At 43.2% G+C, this 26218-nt stretch overlaps 1 protein-coding gene across 3 annotated transcripts in view; it reads right to left on the minus strand.

Annotated features, from left to right (window-relative positions):
- Nucleotides 1–4845: 4845 nt before the first annotated feature.
- The window catches only part of MSLN (mesothelin), a gene marked incomplete at its 5' end in the record, with an annotated part of 49074 nt that continues 27701 nt past the window's right edge, over nt 4846–26218 (minus strand). For 2 of the 3 annotated variants that reach the window (XM_081338335.1, XM_081338334.1), the window contains 4 exons: nt 4847–6450; nt 11212–11386; nt 13754–13848; nt 20745–20878. In XM_081338335.1, coding sequence (XP_081194461.1) covers nt 6431–6450; nt 11212–11386; nt 13754–13848; nt 20745–20878 — 424 coding nt within the window. In that variant the 3' untranslated portion in view covers nt 4847–6430. Of the gene's footprint in view, nt 6451–11211; nt 11387–13753; nt 13849–20744; nt 20879–26218 lie in introns of all 3 variants that reach the window. The other variant, XM_081338336.1, reaches the window with a different exon arrangement.

Genomic DNA, 26218 nt, shown 5'->3' on the forward strand with positions numbered 1-26218 from the left:
AGGGGGACTCACACAGAAGAGTGGGTCAATCTATTCTCTAAAGCATCTGAGGGCAGAACAAGAAGTAATGGGTGGAAACTTATCAATAAGAAAGCCAAACTAGAACTAAGGCGAAATTTGCTAACATGAGAACAATTAATCAGTGGAATGGTTTGCCTCCAGAAGTTATAGGTGCTCCATCACTGGATGTTTTTAAAAAGAGGTTGGACAATCATTTGTCTAGAATGGTATAGGGTGGCGTTCCCCAACCTTTTTGGGTTGGCAGGCCAGTGGGGGGAGGGGGAGGGAGAGAAGATGGGATGGTTTTGTGTGAGGGGCTGGCTCATGCATGCACAGCTTCATTTGCCTGAGCAGCATATGTGTGCGCTGGTGCCAGCCGCTTCCACAAGTGGGGCTATGAGTGCTGGCATCAGCCACTTGTACTAGTGGGGCTGTAAATGCTGGCACCCGCGCAAATGGGTTTGCGGCCTGGTTGCAAATAGGCCACAGCCCAGTAGTGGACTACAGCCCACAGGTTGGGGACCTCTGATATAGGTTCTCCTGCTTGAGCAGTGGCCTGGACTAGAAGTCCAACTTTCAACTCTTTTATTGTAGTATTTTGGTTTTGTATTATGATAACCAGAGGTAGACCTAATACTGCAGATGTGTACAAGCTAGTGCAACCACTTACTGCGATTTCAACATTATTCTGCTCTTGATGCAGCCCAAGGTTGTATTGGCTTTTTGGCAGCTGCAGCATGTTGTTGGCTCATGTTTAGCCTGCGGTCTACCTTGACACTGATATCCTTCTTCCAAGTATTACAGTACTGTTAATCCAGATATCCCCTGTTGAGTAGTTGCCTAATTTGTTCTTCCTTTGCTAGTGAAGAGCCTTACATTCCTTACCACCAAATAATGTGTAAGGACCCACTTCAATCTCCATCTTAAGAAGACACAAATCTTGGAAATATTTTCTTCCAACAGGAATCTTTATTAAGAGAAATTAACTGAAGGCATGCTAGACTGGATCTGGGGAGCCCTCCCCATCGTTCAACGTTTTAAAGTGTTTCCAAGCAGCCCCCCCCCCCACAACCCGCAGTTCTTCCAGGTGATCCAAACTGGCAGATTCTAGCTGTTTATTTCAGGGAAGATAATATCAGTCCGGCTCAGTTGGCAGGATCATTCAATCCTTTTATTGCCCAGACTCCAAGTGTTGTATCTTTCCCCCTCCCCTTTTCCCTCGCCGTCGGTACAGAGAAGAGCTTCAGAGAGGCATAGCGTGAAAGGCAGATGGCTACATTGTTATGTTTAGTATATAGTGAATCAACAAAAGGTTACTTTGTAGTGAAGACAGGAAGTGAAAGCAACAAAAGTCCCCATGCATTCCCCCTCCCCTTTTTTAGCATGACAGAATCCAGGAGGACGCAAGGGCTGGATTTTTAATCAGAGAAGATAGGTAGAAATGAAATCTAACTCCAAGCGTGTCAGCTCCTCCAGCGGCAGAAGTCGTTGAATGGATCGGTGCCTTAGTCGTCGGTGGTATTGTCTTCCATCCGGATCGCCATCTGTGGTTCGGTGGGGAGTGGGGGCTGCTGAAGTGGTTGCTACTGGATCAGTGGATGGCCCCAGGCCTGCAGGTTCCACTCCCCCCCTCAGCGCCTCTCCAACTGCTGCTCCAGGTGCTGGTACAGCCATGGGGCTCAGAACTCTCCTCTGCTAGGGCGCCGAGGGTTCTTTTCATTAGGTCGATAGCTTTCTCAAGGATCCAGTTCAAGCGTTGTGCCCAGTTTCCTTCCTCTTCGCTTACGTGCAGGGATCTTGCCATCTCCTGCTTCCATTCTGGTTGGTTGGCCCCCTGTCTCAGGGTCACTTTTCTTGATTTCTTTTCCCACTTGTTTTTCTTTTCAACACCCATCGACCACCGAGGATTGTGGTTACGCGTCTCCCCCATCTCTTCTCCTGAGGAGTATAACACTTCAGATCCCGACAGCTGGCAGGGTTCCGGTCAGGGAACCGGCTCTCTCTCCAGGAGAGTTTCTCCCTTCCCTGCCTCCTCGTCTGACATTTTAATTTTTGCAAAGTCCCCTGGCAAGGTTCTCCCTTCCAGGTTGACTATTATTGGAGATCCAGTCTAATGTAAGGACCCACTTCAATCTACATCTTAAGAAAACAGAACTCTTGGAAATATTTTCTTCCAACAATAATCTTTATTAAGAGAAATTAACTGAAGGCATGCTAGACTTGATCTGGGGAGCCCTCCCCATCATTCAACCTTTTAAAGTGTTCCCAAGCCAGCCCTCCCCGCAACCCGCAGTTCTTCTGGGCGATCCAAACTGGCAGATTCTAGGTGTTTATTTCAGGGAAGATAATGTTGTGATTCAGTGTCAGCCTGTGCTCCCAGCAGTTGAGTCTGAGGAATCTGAGGAGGAGGAGGAGGGGGGGGGTTTGGAGAGCCTTCGGTGTCAGAGGGAGACTCTGATGCACTGCAGGACTCTCAGCCTGGCCCCTCCAGTCGTGTTCCTCATGAGGCTCAGCTGTGTGAGGAGGAGGTGTCGGACTCAGAGGAGTCACAGCTGAATCTGTTCAGAGACGCTAGAAGCAGAAGGCAATCCAGCAGAGTAGAGCAGAGAAAATCAATGAGGCAACTCAATGAAAGGAAGAGAAGGCATTGAGAAGTCACGCCTTGGGACAGATAATAAAAGGGGAAGGTGTGGGCAGTGCTGGTTGCTGAAGGCAACCATTCAGAGACATGCAAAGAAAATCCTGGTCTGTTCTTGCTAATCTGTTTGACTCTTGTTTGACTCTTGTTGGATGTTTTGAATCATGTATTTTTGGTTGAAGAAAATATTCTGCTGCTTTTTTGTTTGAAAGACTTTATTATTTGGAACTGTAAATAAATTTGGGTTGGGTTTTTTCCAGCCTATTGATTGTTAAAAGGAAAAAGGGGTTGTCCCTGACACACAAACAGGGCCGGTCATAGGCTGGAATAGAACAAATAATATCAGTCCGGCTCAGTTGGCACAATCATTCAATCCTTTTATTGCCCAGACTCCAAGTGTTGTATCTTTCCCCCTCCCCTTTTCCCTCGCAGTGGGTACAGGGATGAGCTTCAGAAAGGCATAGGATGAAAAGCAGATGGCTACATTGTTATGTTTAGTATATAGTGAATCAACAAAAGGTTACTTTGTAGTGAAGACAGGAAGTGAAAGCAACAAAAGTCCCCATGCATTCCTCCTCTCCTTTTTTAGCATGACAGAATCCAGGAGAACGCAAGGGCTGGATTTTTAATAAAAAGATAGGTAGAAATGAAATCTAACTGAATTCTGACATAATGTTTTGTTGGGTAGCACCCAATGAGCAAGTCTATCAAGATCCTTTTGTATATTGTCCCTGTCTCCCTGTCTTCAAGAGCGTGAGTTATTCCCCATAGCTGTTCCATTTGCACATTTTATGAGTATCTTTTCTCTCATTTGGTAATTTATGAAGATTTGAAAAGTATTGAGTTCAGACAAACTCAGGTTCCCACTGCATACCCTTATCCATGTGGACATAGATCTACTGAGATCCATGAGTTGGCTATCATTGTTCACCCAACTGTGAATCCATTTAGTAGTGGGGCCATTCATCCCATTCTGTTCTAGTTTATCAAAAGGATGGCACGGTCTACCTTATTAAATGCTTTACTGAAGTCTAAGTACACTTCATCTATAGCATTCCGTTGGCCCACTAATTTAATCATTATCAAAGAAAGCAGTTTCTTGTTTTCTGACACCATTTGTTTTCGACAAATCCATGCTGCTTTCTGGTAATCATTCTGTTCATTTAGAAATACTTGTAGAAGAGCAGGCTGCTTAAAAAATTAGCAGGCACCTGTGCTATTTCTCCCCCCCCCCCATCTAAGTCTTTCCCCCAGCCTCATCTCAGCATGGTTGACAAAAAGTAGCTGTCATGGTTCCAACAGATGAAACTCTTCAAAGAACTTCGAGGCATTGTTTACCTTAAAGAATCTTTATTTGAGTAGCATAGCATTGGCACTAACTTAGTCGAAGCCAAAACCTGAGTTCCCCTCCCCTGAGCGCATAGTATCAAAGCACAATTCTCTCCTCCAATTAACAGTCATAAATCACATTCTCCAATTAGTTTGAAATGCAGGGTTCCCCTCCAGTTCTCCAGCCCGCCAATTCTTATCATCTCTTATTACAATAACCTTGGTTCACACACTAGGCTCAGTATTGTTATGTCTAGCTAAACTCTCATACACATCCCTCCTCCTCCCACCAGCAACATCTAACTCTAACTCTAATTCTAAGAGTAAAACATAAGAAGAAAATGGTTGCATCTCCATCCGTTGTCAAAGCAAAAACATTCGATGTTAGCAGCATTGACAGTCGCAACCTTGACACAGCTGTGGGTGGAAAAGTATTTTGGAATTCCATCCCTTTATAAAAAAAACCACCTTGTCCAGGGTCCAGTGCTTTTGTGCCTCGAGTTTGAGTCGGTTTTATTGGGTATGAAGCACAAGTTCCCATTTGAAGTGTGATGGAAAACTAGTTTTCAAATGGCTGATGTGGGCTCACTACCTTGGTTCACACATTACTATTTGAATCAAATTGTTATGGTAAATTTAATAAACTGGTTAAACAAACCATGGATTAGCACAAAATGAAAACCGAGCCATTGTAGGCAAATTACACTTTATCTAGGTATTCATCAAAGGGCACATTCATGGCCTTTGTTAGCCTGCCTGGCAGGTTCCTGGCTCTTCTGCAGTGGGGTTTTGCTTGCCCTCTTATGTCTCCGTAAACTCTTCGTTGAAAAGCCTGGCAAAGTCAAGGGATTTCGGTTCTTAAACCTGAATAATTGGCGAGAAGCAGAAAGAGCCAGGCAGTTTTAGTACCAGGATCAACTTTAATAAATCACAGATCTCCAAATTCTTAAGCTAACAGTTGATTCTAGAAAATGGAGGAAACAGAAACTAAAAGTACATAAAAGTTTCTTTTTGAAAGACAGTTTTCATAATTAAAAAGATTAATTACGTTGAATGAAAAGTGAAATAATCAATATCCTTTAACAATTTTCCAGAAGTTGCTTACAAATTTTCAGTGTAATGAGGCTTCTTGACTGCAACCGAAAAGCTGCATTTTCTACCTAAGAACGCTCACTGGCCCAGGCCATTGGATTTTTTTAGATAGACACTAAAAGTTAAGGACAAGTAGGATTATCAGAGATCCAGCAAAAGGTTGACGTGACCTCCTTTTTGTCCTCATGTCCTCCGTCTGACAGGCAGAGGCTAATATTAAATAATGTGTGGCTTTTTTATACGCTGTGTGTGGGCAGAGGTTTGTTGAAGGGGGTTGGACTGTTTTCACAACAGCAGCCATTCAAACGTTTGTGTATTGTTCAGTATTACTTTCTTTCCCTCCTCTGTGAACAGACTTAACAGATTTAAATTATTTATTTCCTGATTCTGCCAGTCAGCTTCAATCCAGACCCTTCAAATCTATGATCAGCAGAATCTATAGATCACATGATTTATCATACATTTCTATGTGAAAATTTGGAAAGCATGTTATTGTCAATTCTGTGTTATCACTAGTGTATGTTCTTGAAAAAAAGATTGGTTGGAAAAATATTGTGATAGAAAAAAATCAACTTTGGATACTGGAAAAGCAATACCATATACATAAAGGCCTAAATAATTTTTATCATTTTTGCCAAGAGAAAGTTAGTGTGTCCTTTCCCCCCATTTGTCTTTCCTTCCAACAGTCCACATCCTCCTTCACTTCTTCAGATAACTAGTAACCCTAGGACAGAGTTCTCCAGCCTTTCTGGCTTTGCGGACTGGCTGGGGTGGGTGGGGGGAGGGGATGGGTCTGTGCAAGTGGCAGGCATGCATGTGTGCACAGCCCCATATGTGCAAGCAGTGGGCATGCATCCACGCTGCTTGCACAAATGGAAAGTGTGCACGTGTTTGCCCGCTGCTTGCATGAGCAGGGATACATGCACGCATGCGCGGTTGCCCCCCATTTCCACAACCTGGTTCCGAATGGCTCAAGGCCCGGTAGTGGGCCACAGCCCAGGGGTTGGGGACCCCAGCCGTAGGAAACCATGTTCTTATCTGTATTAAGGCTAATAATAGCTAAAAGTGTCTTTTTTTTGTTTACCTCTCTACCCGTGTAGATAAAATTTTCAATAATAATTTATTATGATTAGATGTTTCCATTTTCTCCTCATGAAGTTAACCCTCTAAATCTGCATCTCTGGGTGTGTGCTTCTATTTTGAAGATAAAAGAAAGTAGGATCAAAAAATTCTTGTATTACATCCTTAAACACTAGATTTATTCATTTTTGTTTGCTGGACTCTTCACTTGCAGAGATGAACTTGAATAGGTGGTGCCCGGTTGAAGTAAGAAGCCAAAGGGTCATTTAGCAGAAGGTGGAGTTTCAGAGCTCAATCTTGCTTCGTGTGCCCTTTCAGAAACAAATAATATCAGAAATAAAAATCCAGTCATTGACAAACACTATATGAATTTTTAGTATAGCTATAGCAGAGGAATTTAGCCTAGAGGAATGTGCTACAGTAGCGATAAAGTGTGGTAAACTCATGAACAGTAATGGGATTGAAATGCTGAGTGGCCAAATCATCAGGGGCTAATAGGATGAAGTCTACAAGTATCTGGGCGTTTTTACTTGGATAACATCAAGCATGTTAAAATTGTGATTAGTAAAGAATGTAATTATTCTAAAATGGACATTTGGACCAAAAAAATATGAAAACTCTTAAGTATTCACCACGCATTACATCCCCACAGTGATACGGATAGACTAGACTAGTGCTTTTCAACCTTTTCACAGATTATACCACGTTAGGACATGGCAATATTCGAGCACCACCAGTGGCTAAGCAAGGTGTCAAAAACTGGATGACCAATAAAAAAGGAAAAAAGTGATAAAAGTACAACCACTCACCATACTTTTAATGGGAAACTTGTACCTGTTTCTCTGACTGTCTTTGCACTTGTGGCTGGAGAGTGCTTACTGATAGAATTAAGTCAGATTCCAGCTGAAGACAATTCCTTTCCTTAGTTTTTAGTTAATGAAAAAAAATGCCTTCTTGCACAAGTATGTGGAAGCACATGGCAGTAACACTACAATAGCTGCCCCCCCTCCCCGCTCCCCACTTCCGGCACAGTTTTGCAACTTGGCTCCAGAACTCGATCAGTGTTTTTTCATTAAAAAGTTCCTTCAAATAGCAGTTTGATGTCAATTCCAGAAGTGCTTCTTGCTCTTGAGAGGAAAGGTTAGAGTTCACAACATTGTCCATAATGAAGGTCAATGCAACACAATGAATTCCAGTATCACATCCTCTTGACACAAATGGAAAATACAACACAAACTCATTGTGCAATTTTTCCAAGTGACTTTTGATGGCAATTTCAATGTCTTCAGTGTCAACATCAGAATTTAGTTCAATAAAGTCTGACACATTAAGAAATGATGCAATATTTTCTTTCTTTACTTGGCTTATCCACAGGAAGATTTTCTTGAAGAATGTACAAACTTTGTCTTCCATGATAAACATGTTGTGACCGTGGCCCTGCAGCAACCAATTAAATTCATTTAGGTTTTTTAATATGTTGGCCAAATAGCCAAGGCATTTTCAAACTTTTCTGCTAGGGATAATGAAACATTTATCAGGAACAGGTGCATTTCATCTCGTAGCTTGAATAATCTTGATGTCTCACCTCTCTACAACCCAACATACTTCTGTATGAAAGAGAAGAGTGCTGTGTTCAGAACCTAAATCCTCGCATGGTTGTCAGAATAAACTTCCATTCAATGGCCAGTTTTTGAGGAAATTTATTATTTTTGCAGCATCCTCCAAAATCTCATGTAACAATGGGCTCATCCATTTAGAAGCAAGTGTATGTCTATGCAAGATGCAATGATTTGAAACAATGGAACCTTTTCATGTCTTAGCTTGTGATATCACGCCCAAAGCTCTTCCTGTAATAGCTGCTGCACCATTGGAACAAATTGCTACACACCAAGTCCATAATATTCCATGTTCACTGAAAAAATTATTGATTATTGTGAATACTTCTTCCTCAGTTATACTGCTAGATAGTGGGTGGCAAAATAATATGTGTTCCAGTATATTGTCCGAATCAGGAACACACACAAAGACACTTGTGCTTCGCCAGCAATGTCAGTTCTTTAGTCCAATTGAAATGCAATTTTTTCTGCTGCTGTGATCTTTTCCACCACTTGTTGAGTAACATTTGTGGTCATATCTTGTATTTGTCTTTGGACAGTGTTGTCCAAGCATGGAATATTACAAATAGCATCAGCCATTTTTTCATCAAAGAAAATTGAACAATTGCAATGGAAGAGGAAACCACAATTTCTTCACCAATTGTGTGAAGCTTATTTTGTTTAGCTGCTATCAAGGACAATTTATAAGATGCTTCCAGACATTTTTTTGAGATGGTGGTGGACTTCACAAAAGCAGTGGGGCATTTATAAATTCATCTCCCTTCGTCACAAAAAATGCTACTGGCTTTTTGGTGTGCTCTTTATGTTTTGTTGTTAAATTTTTTTGAAGCAAAGAAGGCTTCATTGGAATGCTTGGATGGTACTTCATTGCAGATAACACAAACAGGAAACGGATGATTATTTTCTTCTGTGAAATAAAATCTAAACTTCAAATAATCTTCACTGTATTTTCTATTCAGTGCCAGTTTTAATTTCTTGGGTGGTGGTTCCTTTGCTGAAACATTTTCCCTTTGCATTGACAAACGTATGATGAATTTATCCATATTTATTAATATGCAGCACTATTTTGGTCTCACACCATCACACGCAGCAGTAGCAAAGCTGAACAACTGGAAAGGAGAAAAATGACAAGCCAGACAAGGTGCAGGAACTGGCGACATGTTGTGATTGGTAAAGCGTAGGTGGGTAGGGGTGGAGCTGACATATCAGCCCAGAATAGACCCTTTGATCTTGCAGTTTCCTGCCTTTTCTTATATGTTCTCTGGCTATTTTGAGCATAACAGGGAATGATGAGTCATGGGTCAAAAGCCTTTCAGCTCCTACACAGAAAATGCAGAAACATCCTCAGCAAGTCTTTCCAATCCAATGAATAATACATGATGACTCATCAATTTGACTCTGTTTCAGATTCCAAAGGCTGAGAAAAGTATAATAGTATTGTCTAGGACAATGTCACGTACCACCTGCCAGGTCCAGTGGTACGCGTAACTACCGGTTGAAAAGCACTGGACTAGACAACTGTGACCCATTGGGTCATTTTTTCAGAGATATTTCCTTATTTAAACAGAGAAACAGAATGACCACAGATGGATTACTATTAATTACTATGGCTTTAAAATTAAAGAAGAAAACATTTTATTAAAGAAGTTAGATGCCTCGCAAGATTAATATAGATTCATTTCTTTGGATGGTATTTTTAATTCTTTTCCCCTGATTTAAAGCAACATGCCTCTGACTGATTTTTCCAGATAAATTAGCACATTCACCACATTTGTCCTTGCACTTGATGTATAGTGAGAGCAAAGCATGACAGTATTGGGACTTGCATCTGTTGAAAAGGGACATCTTCACCTTCTACACTGAGTGTAGTTTTTGTAATTATGACTATGTCATTTTTTTAAAAAAACACAAATGATTATCTTTGCTACAGTGAGATTCTATTTACTAATCATAACATGGATCTCATCCATATTCCATTGCAAAGCTTTGAAAGATCCAACTTCCTCATTAAAATGGTGGGAGCATATGAGATGGCTATCCAGAGAGTTCAATTGAATCAAGGAATTCTGTTACGACATAAATAGCTCTTTCATCATTCCAGGAAGCATCTAATATACGTGCAACTGATTTTCTCATCAGAATCAAGATATATTGCACAAATGTATCATAATCCTATGGTCTTGGCTTAATACTCTAGTCCAATCTCCATAATCCTAGGGTCAAATGTAGTACTGTAGAGCACCAAAGATAAGGGGTTTAGAGGCTAAATTGTATGATGAACAGTTGAGGGATCTTGGTATATCTAGCCCAGGGGTAGGCAACCTTGGCTCTTTTATGACTCGTGGGCTTCAACTCCCAGAATTCCTGAGTCAGCCATGCTGAGGGGAAAGGGAGAGGTTTCCAAGCTGAGCCATGCTGGCTCAGGAATTCTGGGAGTTGAAGCCCACGAGTCACAAAAGAGCCAAGCTTGCCTACCCCTGATCTAGCCTATCGAAAAGAAAGATTGGAAGGACATGATAACTGTCTTTCAGTACTGGAGTGATTGTCAGAAAGATGAATGACTTATTCTCCAAAGCACCTGGGAGCAGGACAAGAAGTAATGGGTGGAAGCTTGTTAAAGAGAGATCCAACCTAGAAATAAGGAGAAATTTTCTAACAGTGAAAACAATTAACCAATGGAACAACTTATGTCCTGGAATTGTGGGTGCTCCATCACTGAAGATTTTCAAAAATAGGCTGGATAGCCATTTGACCAGGATGGTATAAAGTCTTTTGCTTTGATGAGGGGGTTGGACTAGAGTATTTCTGAAGTCCCTTCCTGCCCTATGATTTGATGTCCTTCTCCATGCTTATTAAGAATAAAGTTTCAGCCACGCTTGAAGTATCACCTTTATTGGAAAGGGTGTAGACTGAAACAGAATATTCAGTATGAACACACTGTGCTAACAATTCTCCCTGCTGCTGACAGAGCAGCTTTGATAGAGGATTGTAGCAGAAAGCTTAGCTGGAGCCCCAAGTTATTGTTTTTAGGAGCAGGAGAGTTTCAGAAAAGGAATCAAACTGATAGCAAGGGCAGGAGAATGGTTAGGCAGATACAACCTGGAGGAAAATGGTTGGCAAAGGGTAGTGCTGATGTGCCTGGAGAAGAAAAGAAGTAACATAAAGCTTAAATTCCAAGATTCCTGGAGCTGGAATGATTACCCTTAAATTAATATACCCTCCACAATTCCACACACTTTCACTTTTACCTCTGTTGTTTCTTCCCACTTTCCATGTGCTAGTTAGCAGAAACTTGCAGCTATCCTGAACATCTTACCAGAAGGATACAAAACCAGAATGACCAACTTCAAAAAAATGTGCACCACCCCATATCACCAGAAATCTTTTGTTCTTCCCTAATATCCAGTATCTGCCTCCTATGCTATTCATCTCAAGCAGAGGCATGCGTGGTCTTACTTTTAAGAATAATAAACCCTTCGGGAAGGCCACCTCGGAGTCCCAGACCAAGGCTATCCAGATCAGATTGCTTCTGCTTCTGGATCCACTCTCGTACCAGTGGGATATTCTGATTATCTCTCAAGCTGTTTAGGTTTGTACCCAGCAGGCCTTTCACATTTTCAGGGGTTAATTCCTATGGAATAAATAAAACAAAACGAGTTAGGAGAAATATTCATTTTGCTGCTTTCCCAAAATCTCCACCCTGTAGATAAGACTTGCTTTAGAGGAGAAGTGAAGTTAACATTGCCCTAGATTGAAGTCAATGCAGGTGGTCAGAAACACTTCTGCATTTCCCACAATTGAAGTCATTGCATTTCACCCCAAAATGGTTGTAAGCCTGAGAGGAGAAATGCTGAATTCCCCCAGCCTGCTAAGGGAGAGGAACCAACCAGCTGTCAACATCCAGCTCGAGAATCCAAATAAAACTCCAGGTTCGTTTTGTTGCCAAAAAACTTACTGTTTATTGAATACACAGCTTGGCTATGTTAAAAGAAAAACTAACTCTGAGCTTCCAACACCAATTCATAGACTTAAACAATAGTTTTCCCAGCCAAACCTTCAGTGTCTTACATAATCCATATTAACAAGTTCACATTGTTATCGGAACTGTCTGCTTCAAACCTACACCTGTTCTGGTGTCCTTGACAAGGCTTCGTGCTCTCAGGGTCCACAGCTGAATCAAAGCAGTTTTGTTTCTCCATCTACCCACTTGAAAGTAGCACCTCCCACTCTTTCATCTAAAGGCAAGATGAAACTCAGAGGCACATAGCAGACTCCCTAGAGGCATCCATGCCACTTTCCCAGGTCATTATTTGGCTGCACCCAGCTAGCTAGTTGAGTCCTATCTTTGCCTTTTCAGCCAACATCCATAGGCAGACATGGCAGCATATGTTCCACACCCATAACCTCAGCCTAGAAAAGGAAAAGCAACTAAAGTGTGTGGAGTGAGCAGGTGAAGACGAGATGAGGTAGAGACCTCTGGGCAAGTGCACATTAAGAGGCAACCAAATGGGTTGGCACTCAACTGCTAAGCTATAAGTCAGGCTAAGAAGCCCATCTTGGCCTATCCCTTGCTGGAGCTCAGGTTGGGACAACAGCTTGAGGGGTCAGTGGCAAAATTGCTTAAGAGCAGCTCATAATCCCAATAAATACAAGATCCTTTAGAGGGAAGCATGGACTATATGCTACATTATGAACTTTAACAGCTACTTGGCAACTGTAAGGACTGAGTCCCCAAGATTTCTGCCCACGTGGAAGGGCTTGGAGACTGGAATTAGCGCTATCCAGTCAGGGCAACAGCCTGCATGTTACAATAAAGTATTATGTAAAGTTTTCATCTGTGCTGTGGTGTGTTTACCTATCATTAAGAATACCTCACAGGATACACATGCCATCAGACTCACATTTCTCTGGATTTTATGGGCATACTGTCCTTGAAGTGAGATTTTTGAAACAGCTCAGCTCAGAGAATAATTCATATTATTACCAGAGTTTTGTGGTTTGCTAAAAGTGTCCTTTCTTAATGGGGCCAGATTAGATATCTTTCTGCTCTATTTGAACCAGCTGATTGATTAGAATAGAGGTGAATATCTTAGAATACGAGAGATGTAGATAGAATAGTGTGAATATGGTTGGGAGAGAAATATACTATGGTTGAATTTGTGGCAAACTGACCAAAATTTGCCATAACGGATGGACTACATCCTTACCATTAGTCTGTGATATGTGCAACTAAGGGTGATAGTGTATTCTATACACTTCACCTCGCTAAAAAAGTGTTACAGGTAATCCTCGATTTACAGCAGTTCATTTAGTGACCATTCAAAGTTACAACAGCACTGAAAAAAGTGACTTATAACCATTTTTCACATGACCATTACGGCATTCTCATGGTTATGTGATCAAAATTCAAATGCTTAGCAACTATTTCATATTTATGATGGCTGCAGCGTCCCCAGGAACATATGATCCCCTTTTGCAACCTTCTGACAAGCAAAGTCAGTGGGGAAGTCAGATTCATTTAACAATCATGTCACTAATTTAACAACTGCAGTGATTCACTTAACAACAGTGGCAAGAAATGTTCTAAAATGGGGCAAAGTTCACTTAACAAATGTCTCACTTAACAACAGAAATTCTGGGCTCAATTGTGGTCATAGTTTGAGGACTGTATGTAGTCCTGTATGTAAACATTGATTAGAATATTGACTTGGTTGACTAGAGCTTACAAGGTGATATTTACAATACTAAAATATTAAAAACTGAAATATTTTAAAATTCAAGATATTCGATTTGGAAGCTTTGAAATCTAAACAAAACTTCAAAGCCTGAGAAATGTGGCATTGACCTGCCCCCCCCCATACATTCTTTTAACTTTCATCATTTCCCCTCCATCCAATTCGTTTGTCTTCAGGATTCTTGGAGAAGCTCCCCTAATTACCCTGCCAGAATGGCTGGGGAAAACTGACTGCAGCCCACTTTTACTTTAAAGTCCACTCACCTTTACAGAGCTGCTTTTCAGGCCCAAAAAAGTTTTAATGTCCATGTTGACATCATTTTTGCTAAGTGCCCTGAGATCTTCACCTGGGGCACCTCCTGCAAGCAAGGAGGAAAATTTAGCTGATATTCTTTACTGGTCTTCTCAAATGAAAGAGCAATGGGAAATTTTTTCCTGAAATAGTTTCAACACGTTTTATTAATAGCTGCACATTTTCTAAATTATTTCAAACCAATACACATAGTGAGCCTCCAGGGTTTTACAGCTGTAATTTTGGCCTAGTTGCAGGGTACCTCATATGACAGAAACACTCCTTTAAGTAGTGTTGGTCATAAAATGTAAATTATTTCCAATCCACATGAAATGATAGTGCTGGGAATAGAGAGACAACAGCCCTTAAAACTACCCATCCAAACAGATTTTGCAATATTTTGATCTTTGCCACCTTAACAGATGTTTTTCCATAAGGAAAAAGATGAAAGGAATGATGGGACAAGAGGAAAACATAACTTTAATAATAATAATAGTAATAATAATAATGATGACGATGTTGGAAGGGACCTTGGAGGTCATCTAGTCCAAACCCCTGCTCAGGCAGGAAACCCTATACCATTTCAGACAAATGGCTGTCCAGTCTCTTCTTAAAAACTTCCAGTGTTGGAGCATTCACAGCTTCTGGAGGCAGGTTGTTCCACTGGTTAATTGTTCTAACTGTCAGGAAGTTTCTCCTTAGTTCTAGGTTGCTTCTCTCCTTGATTAGTTTCCATCCGTTGCTTCTTGTCCTGCCTTCAGGTGCTTTGGAGAATAGCTTGACTCCCTCTTCTTTGTGGCAATCCCTGAGATATTGGAAGACTGCTAGCATGTCACCCTTTGTCCTTCTCTTCATTAAATTGTTGTTGTTGTTAGCTGCGAAGTCGTGTCCGACCCATCGCGACCCTATGGACAATGTTCCTCCAGGCCTTCCTGTCCTCTACCATTTTCTGGAGTCCATTTAAACTCATGCCTACTGCTTCAGTGACTCCATCCAGACACCTCATTCTCTGTCGTCCCCTTCTTCTATTGCTCTCAATCTTTCCCAGCATTAGGTTGTTCTCCAGTGAGTCCTTCCTTCTCATTAGGTGGCCAAAGTATTTGAGTTTTAGCTGCAGGATCTGGCCTTCTAAAGAGCAGTCAGGGTTGATCTCCTCGAGGACTGACTGGTTTGATCGCCTTGCAGTCCAAGGGACTCGCAGGAGTCTTCTCCAGCACCATAGTTCAAAGGCCTCAATTCTTTGGCGCTCGGCCTTTCTTATGGTCCAACTTTCACTGCCATACATTGCAACTGGGAAGACTATAGCCTTGACTATACGCACTTTTGTTGACAGGGTGACGTCTCCGCTTTTTAGTGTGCTGTCTAGATTTGTCATGGCTTTCCTCCCCAGGAGCAAGCATCTTTTAATTGCTTGGCTACAGTCCCCATCTGCAATGATCTTGGAGCCCAGGAAAATAAAATCTGTCACTACCTCCATTTTTTCCCCATCTATTTGCCAGGAATTGAGAGGGCCAAATGCCATGATCTTGGTTTTCTTAATGTTAAGTTAAATTCATTAAATTACACATACCGAATTCTAGCAACCATTCCTTATATGTTTTAGCCTCCGGTCCTCTAATCATCTTTGTTGCTTTTCTCTGTACTCTCTTTAGAGTCTCAACATCTTTTTTATATCGTGGTGATCAAAACTGGATGCAGTATTCCAAGTGTGGCCTTACCAAGGCATTGTAAAGTGGTATTAACACTTCATGTGATCTTGATTCTATCCCTCTATTAATGCAGCCTAGCACTGTGTTGGCTTTTTTGGCAGCTGCAGCACACTGCTGGCTCATATTTAAGTGATTGTCCACTAGGACTCCAAGATCCCTCTCACAGTTACTACTATTGAGCAAGGTACCACTATACTATACCTGTGCATTTGATTTTTCTTACCTAAATGTAGAACCTTACTTTTTTCACCATTGAATTTCATTTTGTTATTTGTTATAAAATATAATAATATAGATTAAAAATGGAGAAATTAGTCTGATTTACATTCTATATGGAAATTAGACCTACAGTACTTTATCTTTTCCAACCAAATAAACAAACTCAATTAAATTAATTCCAAACCATGTGAAATGATGATGGTGCACGCGCACCACTGCCCGTTCGAAGAGGTGCACGCGCATCGGGCGGCTGGAAGCCGCAGGAGACGGCTCAAAGAGCCGCATGCGGCTCCGGAGCCGCGGGTTGCCGACCCGTGGTCTATACAGTCAAGACTAGAAAACTGGCCTAACTCTAACTTTTATACTGCCGTGTCCTGGAAAAAAGCAAACAAGTAGAGGTATTTTTACTTATTCAGTGTGTACATGCTGTCGTTCTAGTTAGGGATTCCTGCCCGAGCAGGGGGTTGGACTAGATGACCTCCAAGGTCCTTTCCATTTATTATTATTGTTGTTGTTTGTTGTTATTAACCAGATAGAGAAAGTTAACCAGGAAATTTTGGCGCACAGGCTTCAGTTCTGGCTTTGCTATATGTACAGTAATGCACTTGACTTTTAGTAAAAGTACACCTTTCACTACAAATGGATTCAAGGGCCTTGTCAGACCCTCAATGTATTTCTTTCTGTGTGCATTTCATTTCATTTTGGGTCCTGCCATTTTGCTGAGAGGGGGGAGTCTTGTGTTAAAGTGAGGGGGAGATTTGGGGAGCGTACAATGTATTTCCTTTGCTTTGTTCTATACTCTTTGAAGTACTTTCTTGGGGTATGAAAGGAGGGGAAAATGTGCCTACAGCCATCTGCCTTATCTCCAGTCGGACGGGATGGAACCGTGGAAGAACTGACAGTCTTAAGAATGGCGCTTTATTACCTGTTTCCCATAACAACTTCACACCTGCGAATTGGCTAAATCGAACCAACTGGTTTGACATTGGGGAGGGGTTTTGAAAGGGCACTTTTAATGTAATGTTTCATGTGGGAAAACTTTAGATCCTGCCTTACTCTCCTGCTGTCATTAATTCTCAATAAAAGTTCCTTTTGAGACAATGCAAGTTTCAAGAGTTGTGCTTTTTGGGAGAACAAATTGAGGCGGGTCCTTACAGGTCTTTCTTGGCCAAGGGACCAAGTCAGGGCAGGTCTGACATTAAGCCAGCTGACCCAAAAGAATACCATGGTCACTGAAAGCTGCTGATAGGTCAAGGAGAGTGGGGATTTTTTGCATTACTCTCATCTTGCTCTCACTAGAGATCAATCAATCAGAATAGAGCTGGAAGGGATCTTGGAGGTCTTTTAGTCCAACTCCCTACTGAAAGAGCCGCATGCGGCTCTTTCAGCCGTCTCCTGCGGCTCCCAGTGCTCTGCCATGTGCAGTCAAAAAAAAAAAAAAGTGGGACTAAAAAAGTTCAACCAATCAGTTCAAATACGCAGGGTAGGTGCATATCTCGCCTTGGCTCCACTCTTCAGTCAAACCCTGTTCTGTGCATGCGTGCATGTACGCGCATGTGCACACATTTTTTGCGGCTCCCAGTTTTTCATTTTGTGAGGGAACCGGTTCCGAGTGGCTCTTTCACTGTTTCAGGTTGCTGACCCCTGCCCTATACAGTTTCAGACAAGTGGCTGTCCAATCTCTTCTTAAAAGCCTGCAGTGATGAAGCACCTGATGTCAACGCTGCTAACATCGGATGTTCTTGCTTTGACAACAGATGGAAATGTAGCCATCTTTTCTCTTTCGCTTTTAGAGTTTGATGATGCTGGGAGGGGGGATGTGGATGAGAGTCCAGTTAGTCATAACAACAATAACTCAGCAGTGGGAATCAAGGTTATTGCGCTCAGAGCTGATAAATATTTGGCGGGCTGGAGAGCTGGGGAGAAAGCCTGTGCTTGAAGCTAATTGGGGAATGTGATTTATGACTGTTAATTGGAGGAGGGAATTGTGCTTTGCTACTTTGTGCCGGGTGTGTGTGTGGAATTCAGTTTTTGGCTTTAACTATGTAGTGCCGATGCTCTGTTTCTCGAATAAAAGATTCTTTAAGGTAAACAATGCCTCAAAGTTCTTTTAAAGAGTTTCATCTGTCGGAACCATGACATTCATAACTTCTGAAGACAAGCTGTTCCACTGGTTAATTGTCCTTACTGTTAGGAAATTTCTTTTTAATTCCAGGTTGCTTATTTCCTTGATTAGTTTCCATCCATTGTTTCATGTCATGCCTTCTGGTGCTTTGGAAAATAATTTGACACCCTCCTCTTTGTAGCAGCCTCTCAAAAACTGGAATATTGCTATCATGTCCCCTAGTCCTTCCTTTCTCTAGGCTAGCCAAACCCAAATCCTGCAATCAGTCTTCATATGTTTTAGTCTCCAGGCCTTTAAGCATCTTAGTTGCTCTTTGCACTTTTTCCAAAGTCTCAATATCTTTTTTGTAGTGTGGTGACCAAAACTGGATGGAGTATTCTAGGTGTGGTCTTACTGAGGCTTTATAAAATTTAATTTAATTTAATTTAATTTTAATCCCATTTATATCCCGCCCTTCTCCGAAGACTCAGGGCGGCTTACAATCTAAAGCACAAATCAATGTGCTTAGCAATAGCCTTCATTCTATGTATATGCCTGCTTATTATTAGGGCTTTTGCCCCCCCCAAGCGGCATTATTACAAAGTCAGCTTATTGCCCCCAACAATCTGGGTCCTCATTTTACCCACCTCAGAAGGATGGAAGGCTGAGTCAACCTTGAGCCTGGTGGGACTCGAACCTGCACTAATTGCAGGCAGCTGGTGTTACTTAAGGAGGCATTAGCCCACTGCTCCACCAAGGCTCTATGATACTAATACTTCACATGATTTTGATTTGATGATTCTATTCTATTTTATATAACCAAGAATTATATTAGGGGTTTTTTGCTGCTGTTGCACACTGCTTGCTCATATTTAACTGATCGTCCACTAGGACTCCAAGGTCCCTCTCACAGTTACTGTTTTTGAGCCAGGTCTTGCCTAATCTGTACTTATACCTTTGATTTTTCCTGCCTAAATGTAAAATTTTACTTTTCTCCACATTAACATTCTTTTTGTTGAATAGGGCCCGTTGTTCCAGTTTGTCAAGATCTTTTTGGATCCTGATGTGGTCTTCTAGGGTATTGGCTATTCCTGACAGCTTAGTGTCATTTGCAAATTTGATGAGTTCCCCTTCTATTCCCTCATTTAAGTCATTTGTGAAGATATTGAAGAGTACTGGGCCTAAGACAGAACCTTGCTTACTTCCCTCCATATAGATATATACCATTAAGGAATACATGTCGAGTATAGTTTGTCAGCCAGTTACAAATCCTTGTGGTGGTAATGCTGTCTATCCCACCTTTTTCTAGCTTACCAAAAAGTAGGTTGTATTCTTGCTGAAGTCTAAGTATACTATGTCCACACATTTTACTGGTCTACTAATCTAGTCACTTTGTCAAAAAAATAAAATAAGATTGGTTTGGCATGATCTGTTTTAACAAACCCGTGCTGGCTACTAGTTATGACTTTGTTTTTATATGTTCACAGATCTTTTTTTAAAAAAAATCTTTTCCAGGAACTTTCCAGGTATTAATATCAGACTGATTGGTCTGTAGTTTCCTGAATGTGTTCCCCCCCTTTTTTTTTAAGATGGTAACCACATTAGCTCTTTTCCAAACCTCAGATAATTCCCTGGTGCTCCAGGATTTTTTAAAGATATGGTACAGTGGTTCTGAGATAACATTTGCCAGCTCCTTCAGTTGTCGATGATGTCATCCATCATTGACAACTGCAATTGCATTTCTGTTCCATAACTGGGCCTAAATACTGATGGAAAGTGGTCCAGCTAATCCATTTCATCCAGGGACTTCTGCAGCAGCCAGGCCACCAACTTTTCCACAACTTTCCCTAAGAACGGAAGGTTGGAAAGTGACAAAAATTGTCCATGCAGATGGGATCCAGTGATGGTTAATTAAGGAGGAGCAAACCAGGCTTCCTTAAAAGCATCTGGAAATGTCCCCTCCTCTAGTGACATATTAATTACTGCCTGGTCCCACTTGCCAGTCACCATCATGGAGGCTTTCATTATCCAGGAGGGACAAAGATCTAACTGACATGTGGTGGTGCTGACGGCATCAAGGGCCCTGTCCTCTTATCAGGGCCAACTGATTCCCAGATAATAGGGTAAGACCTCTCCCAAATGGACCATCTCATCGCATGGGATCCAACTGGGAATGGATCCGAGTGACTTTGTCCATTAGGTGCTGAACAAACTCCTCTGCCTGGCCATCCAAAAGATCACCTAAGCCCCACCCCACATCTAGCCCCCCCCCTGTTTTCTGGTTTCTACCCATCCATCCATCTTTTTTTTTGTAATCATATAGTTGTATTTCTTATTGTTATCTTTTTCATATTATATTCTATTGTTCTTTTGTTCTGTTCACACTCTTTTTATTTCTTGCTTTTTATTGTTGTAAGGTGCCAAGCCCCACAACAAGATAGGTAGCAAATAAATTTAATAAATAAATAAAAATTTAACAAATAATTAATACTTCAATTAGATGTAATTCATACAACATGCACAACTCTAAACCTCAGTGGCTATGTTCAGGAGCATGCAATACTCAAATAAAAAACCCAAGTCATGGCTTAACCTAATAACTCAATTCACCCAACTTATAAGGGCGATGGCTGTTTCTCAGAAAATGCTTTGAACCACTAACTACTTCACACACTTTTAGCCTAGCTTAGCCTATTGTATGAGTCATACTGAGCTAAATATGGCCTTATTGGAAAGCTTTGTGATTAGATTCATCCATCCATCCATCCATCCATTTGTTCAAATGTTTTTGTAAACACTCCCTCCCCATTTTGAGGATCACATTGTTTCTATAGATGGCAAAATAAAGGCGATTCAAGTCTTGATATCAAATTGTTTTTCAACAAACTGTAAACCTCAACTGGTATTTCCTCAATCAATGTTTCTGCTTACCCAGGAATGGCTTGATCCGTTTATAATATTCACTGTATTTGTAGTGATGATGAGAAAAAGCCCGCTTGGCTTTGGCATACAGATGGTCCTTGGTGGCTGATGAGCAATTAGATGGGTCAAGGAGAGTGGCCGTCCTGCCAAGAAAAGACAAGGTAAGAAAAAGGAAGGGATCCAGCTCTCACAATACTTCCTTCTTTCCTCAATTTCACTTCCCCATAAGATTTTAGTGCTTTTAGTAGCAACCTAAGCTATTGACCTGAAGAATTAGCAACATCAGATATTCAGCTTGGGATGGGCTCTTCCTCATCCATTTAGCTCTGGTCTCATCAATCAGGTACAGCAATTACAATAGCACTTCGACTTATGTAGAATAGAATAATAGAATAGAATAGAATAGAATAGAATAGAATAGAATAGAATAGAATAGAATAGAATAGAATAGAATAGAATAGAATAGAATAGAATAGAATAGAATAGAATAGAACAGAACAGAATAGAGCTGGAAGAGACCTTGGCGGTCTTCTAGTCCAGCCCCTGCTCAAGTAGGAGGACCTATACTGTCTCAGACAAGTGACTGTCCAGCCTCTTCTTAAAAACCTCCAGTGATGGAGTGCCCACGATTTCTGAAGGCAAGTGGTTCCACTGGTTGATTGTCATCACTGTCAGGAAGTTTCTCCTTAATTCAAGGTTGCTTCTCTCTTTGATCAGCTTCCAGCCATTGTTTCTTGTCCTGCCCTCTGGTGCTCTGGTGAACAATGTGACCCCCGATTCTTTGTGACAGCCCCTCAGATACTGGAACACTGCTATCATGCCTTCCCTATTTCTTCTTTTCTTTAGACTGGCCAAACCCAAGTCCTGCAGCCGTTCTTTGTACGTTTTGGTCTCCAGGCCTTGGATCATCTTAGTTGCTCTTCTCTGAATTATTTCCAGACTCTCAACATCTTTTTTGTGATATGATGACCAAAATTGGCTGCAGTATTCGAGGTGTGGTCTTTATAAAGCAGTAATAATACTTCATGTGATCTTGATCCTATGCCTCTGTTTATACAACCCAGGATTGTATTAGCTTTTTTGGTTGCTGCTGCACACTGCTGGCTCATAGTTAAGTGATCATCCACCAGGTCTCCAAGGTTCCTCTCATAGTTACTGCCTCCAAGCCAGGTCTCGCCAATCTGTATTTGTTGCTTTGGTTTTTCCTGCCTAAGTGTAAGATTTTGCTTTTCTCCACATTGAAACTCATTTTGTTGGATAGGACCCATTGCTCGAGTGTCAAGATCTTTTTGAATCCTGAGTTTTCTTCCGGGATGTTGGCTACTCCTGACAGTTTGGTGTCATCTACGAATTTGATGAGTTCCACTTCAATTCCCTCATCTAAGTCATCTATGAAGATATTGAGGAGTAATGGCCTAAGACAGAAACTTGTGGTACCCCACTGCTTACTTCTCTCCATGTGGATGTAGTACCATTGAGGACTACTCTTTGAGTATGGTTTGTCAGCCAGCTACAGATCCATTTGATGGTGATGTTGTCTATTCCATCTTTTTCTAGCTTACCAAGCAGTAGGTTGTGGTCTATTTTGTCAAATGCCTTACTAAAATCTAGGTATACTATGCCCATTGCATTTTGCTGGTCTACTAGTTTAGTTACTTTATCGAAGAATGAGATCAGATTGGTCTGGCATCATCCGTTTTTAAAAAACCCGTGCTGGCTGCTAGTTATTTGTTTGCTTCTAGTTGTTTGCTTCTAGTTGTTCACAGATCTGTTTTTTGATTATCTTTTCTAGGATCTTCCCAGGTATTGATGTTAAATTATAGGTCTGTAGTTTCCTGGGTCTGTTTTTCCTCCCTTTCTTGAAGATGGGGACCACATCAGCCCTTTTCTAATCCTCTGGTACTTCACAGGTGCTCCAGGATTTGTGAAATATGTGGTGCAATGGTTCTGAGATAACATCTGCCAGCTCTTTCAAAACTCTGGGGTGTAATCTGTCGGGACCTGGTGATTTGTATTTGTCAAGATTGGATAGGTGTTCTCTGATCATTTTCTTGCTTATTTTAGTTTTAGTTTTTAGTTTTATTATATTTGTATACCGCCCTTCTCCCGAAGGACTCAGGGCGGTGAACAGGGCACATATAAAATACAGGAAACAAAAGTTAAAAAGAGAATTAAATACAAGGCCCAAGCTAAAACAATAAATAATAATGTAAAAAACCACAATAAAAAACCCCAACACATCCCCCATCAGGCCAGGCCGGCTTGCTCGAATAAATAGGTCTTCAGATCGCGTCGGAAGGAGCGAAGGTCGGGCGCCGTCCGGAGCTCAACCGGCAACCGATTCCATAAGTCCGGGGCGCCCACAGAGAAGGCCCTCCCCCTGGGGGCCACCAGACGACATTCTCTGACCGGTGGCACCCTGAGGAGGCCCTCTCTGTGGGAGCGCACAGGGCGGAGGGAAGTTGACGCCGGCAGCAGGTGGTCCCCGAGGTACTCCGGACCCATCCCATGTAGGGCCTTGAAAACCATTACCAAAACCTTGAATCTCACTCGGAAGACAACCGGTAGCCAATGCAGCTCGCGGAGCAGAGGTGTAACATGGGAGTATCGGGAGACTCCCAACACAACTCTCGCGGCTGCATTCTGTACCAGTTGGAGCCTCCGAGTGGTCCTCAAGGGAAGCCCCATGTAGAGAGCGTTGCAGTAGTCCAAACGAGAGGTCACGAGTGCATGAGTGACTGTACACAGGGCATCCCGGTCTAGATAGGGCCGCAACTGGCACACAAGGCGAACCTGGGCGAAGGCCCCCCTAGTCACAGCCACTATATGGTCTTCCAAAGTAAGCCACGAATCTAGGAGGACTCCCAAGTTGCGAGCCCTATCTACTGGGGGTAATAGCTCACCCCCCATGGAAAGAGATGGAATATTCTGAATATCACGGGATGCCGGTATGCACAGCCACTCAGTCTTGTCGGGGTTGAGTTGAATTCTGTTCCTCCCCATCCAGACCCGAACCGCTTCCAGGCAACGGGACATCACGTCAAGGGCATCACTGGGGTGGTTTGGGGTCGAAATGAAAAGCTGGGTATCATCAGCGTACTGATGATACCCAACTCCAAAACCACGAATGATCTCACCCAGCGGTTTCATGTAGATGTTGAACAGGAGAGGCGAGAGGACCGACCCCTGAGGAACTCTACAAACGAGAGACCTCGAGGTCGACCTCTGCCCCCCTGCCAACACCGACTGCGAACGTCCCAGGAGATAGGAGGAGAACCACTGAAAAACTGTGCCTCCCACTCCCAATCCCCTAAGACGCCGCAGCAGGATACCATGGTTGATGGTATCGAAAGCCGCTGAGAGGTCTAATAGGACTAGGACAGAGGAATATCCCCTGTCCCGGGCCCTCCAGAGATCATTCACCAGCGCGACCAATGCCGTCTCCGTGCAGTACCCGGGCCTGAAACCCGATTGGTACGGGTCTAGATAATCCGCTTCATCCAGGGCCAGAGGGAGCTGATGCGCCACCACACTTTCAACAACCTTTGCAAGGAAGCGAAGGTTAGAGACCAGATGAAAGTTATTTAACACAGCTGGGTCCAAGGCAGGCTTCTTGAGGAGAGGTCTCACCACCGCCTCCTTCAAGACGGCGGGGAAACTACCCTCACTCAAAGAGGCAGATATAACCACCTGGAACCAGCGTCGTGTCCCCTCCCGAGCCGCATAAACCAGCCAGGAAGGGCACGGGTCCAATAAGCATGTGGTGGAGCTCAACCTCCCCATAATCCTGTCCACTTCCTCCGGAGTCACAGAATCAAACTCCTCCCAGATAACATCGACAAGACCACCCATGTCCTGATCGTCAGACTCTGCCCAGTCGGAGTCCAGACCGGTCCGAATCCGAGCGATTTCGTCCGACAGATGTTGACTAAACTCCTCGGCACGACCCTGCAAGGGTTCCTCCCTCACCTCCTGGTTAAGGAGGGAGCGGGTCACCCTAAACAGGGCGGCCGGGCAATTATCTGCGGACGCGATAAGGGCGGAGAAGTGATTAGACCTCGCAGCCCTTATCGCTGCGAGATAAGACCTAATATAGGTTCTTAGTCGCAATCGGTCGGATTCGGATCGGCTGGACCTCCAACAGCTCTCTAGGCCCCGTCTCCGACGCTTCATCTCCCGAAGCTCCGCAGAGAACCATGGAGCTCGCTGGGATCTGCACCGGGTCAGGGGCCGTAAGGGTACAACTCGGTCAAGTGCCTCCGTGGCTGCCCTTTCCCAGGCTTCCACTAAGGCATCTGCCGAGTTGTGAGCAATGGAGGCATGTGGGGACCCCAGTGCTGCCTGGAACCTATCAGGATCCATTAAGCGCCTGGGGCGGTACCATCTAGTTGGCTCCATACACCCACGGCGGGAGGTGGCAAAACGGAAGACCAGCTGCAGGAGATGATGATCGGTCCATGACAGGGGCATAACAATTGGGGAGCCCCCACCAAGATCATCTAACCACCGTCCAGATAAGAAAACCAAGTCAAGGGTGTGGCCTCCCACATGAGTCGGTCCAAGAATTACTTGCGTCAGGTCCATGGCCATCATGGAAGCCATGAACTCCCGAGCTAACTCAGATGATCCTCCCAGGGATGGTAGATTGAAGTCACCCAAAACTATAAGTTTGGGGAACTCAATCACCAACCCCGAGAGGATGTCGAGCAGCTCAGGCAGGGCTGCTGCTGCGCGACTAGGCGAAAGGTACACCAGCAGCAAGCCCAACTGTGCCCCAGGACCATATCTCAAGAAGAGAGACTCACACCCGACTATCTGGAAAACTGTCATCTCCCGTGGACACAAGGTCTCCCTGATAACTACCGCCACTCCCCCACCCCTACCTTGAGCCCGAGGCCGGTGTAGCACCCGGAAACCTGGTGGGCAAAGATCAACCAGAGGAATACCACCCTCTGGGCCCAACCAAGTCTCCGTGATGCAAGCCAGGTCCGCATGCTCACCCTCAACCAGATCCCGGACAAGGGGAGCCTTAGTAACAACGGAACTGGCATTCAGGTACACCAGCCGGAGCTCAGGTGGCTGCACATCCTTGCTCCCAGGACCTCGGGGAAGAAGCAGAGGGTCGGAGCGCCTCACCGCTTGTAAATAGCGGAGATGCCCTCCCCGGTATCGATGCGGCCCTCTGTTCGTACACCTGCTACCATTCCCCAACGTTGTGGGAATAGGTAGTCCCACGACCCACTCCAGAGCCCCGGAGGCGACCGACCCCCGCTCCCCTCCCACGCGATCAATCCTGGACCTGGCCTGAACAACGGTTGATGGACCACCCCCCATTTCCAAACAACCACAACACATACCCGCCCCCCTCCCTAACCCCACAAAAAATTTAACTAGAAAACTAACCAGGGGCCTCTCATTAAATTTATACTGGAGGCCCCTGCCCCTGCCCAGCCATCTGTCAGGGTCCCAACAATCGGGCCCTT

Source organism: Vipera berus (genome assembly GCF_964194415.1).
Source record: "Vipera berus genome assembly, chromosome: 13".
In the NCBI taxonomy this organism is placed as follows: Eukaryota; Metazoa; Chordata; class Lepidosauria; order Squamata; family Viperidae; genus Vipera; species Vipera berus.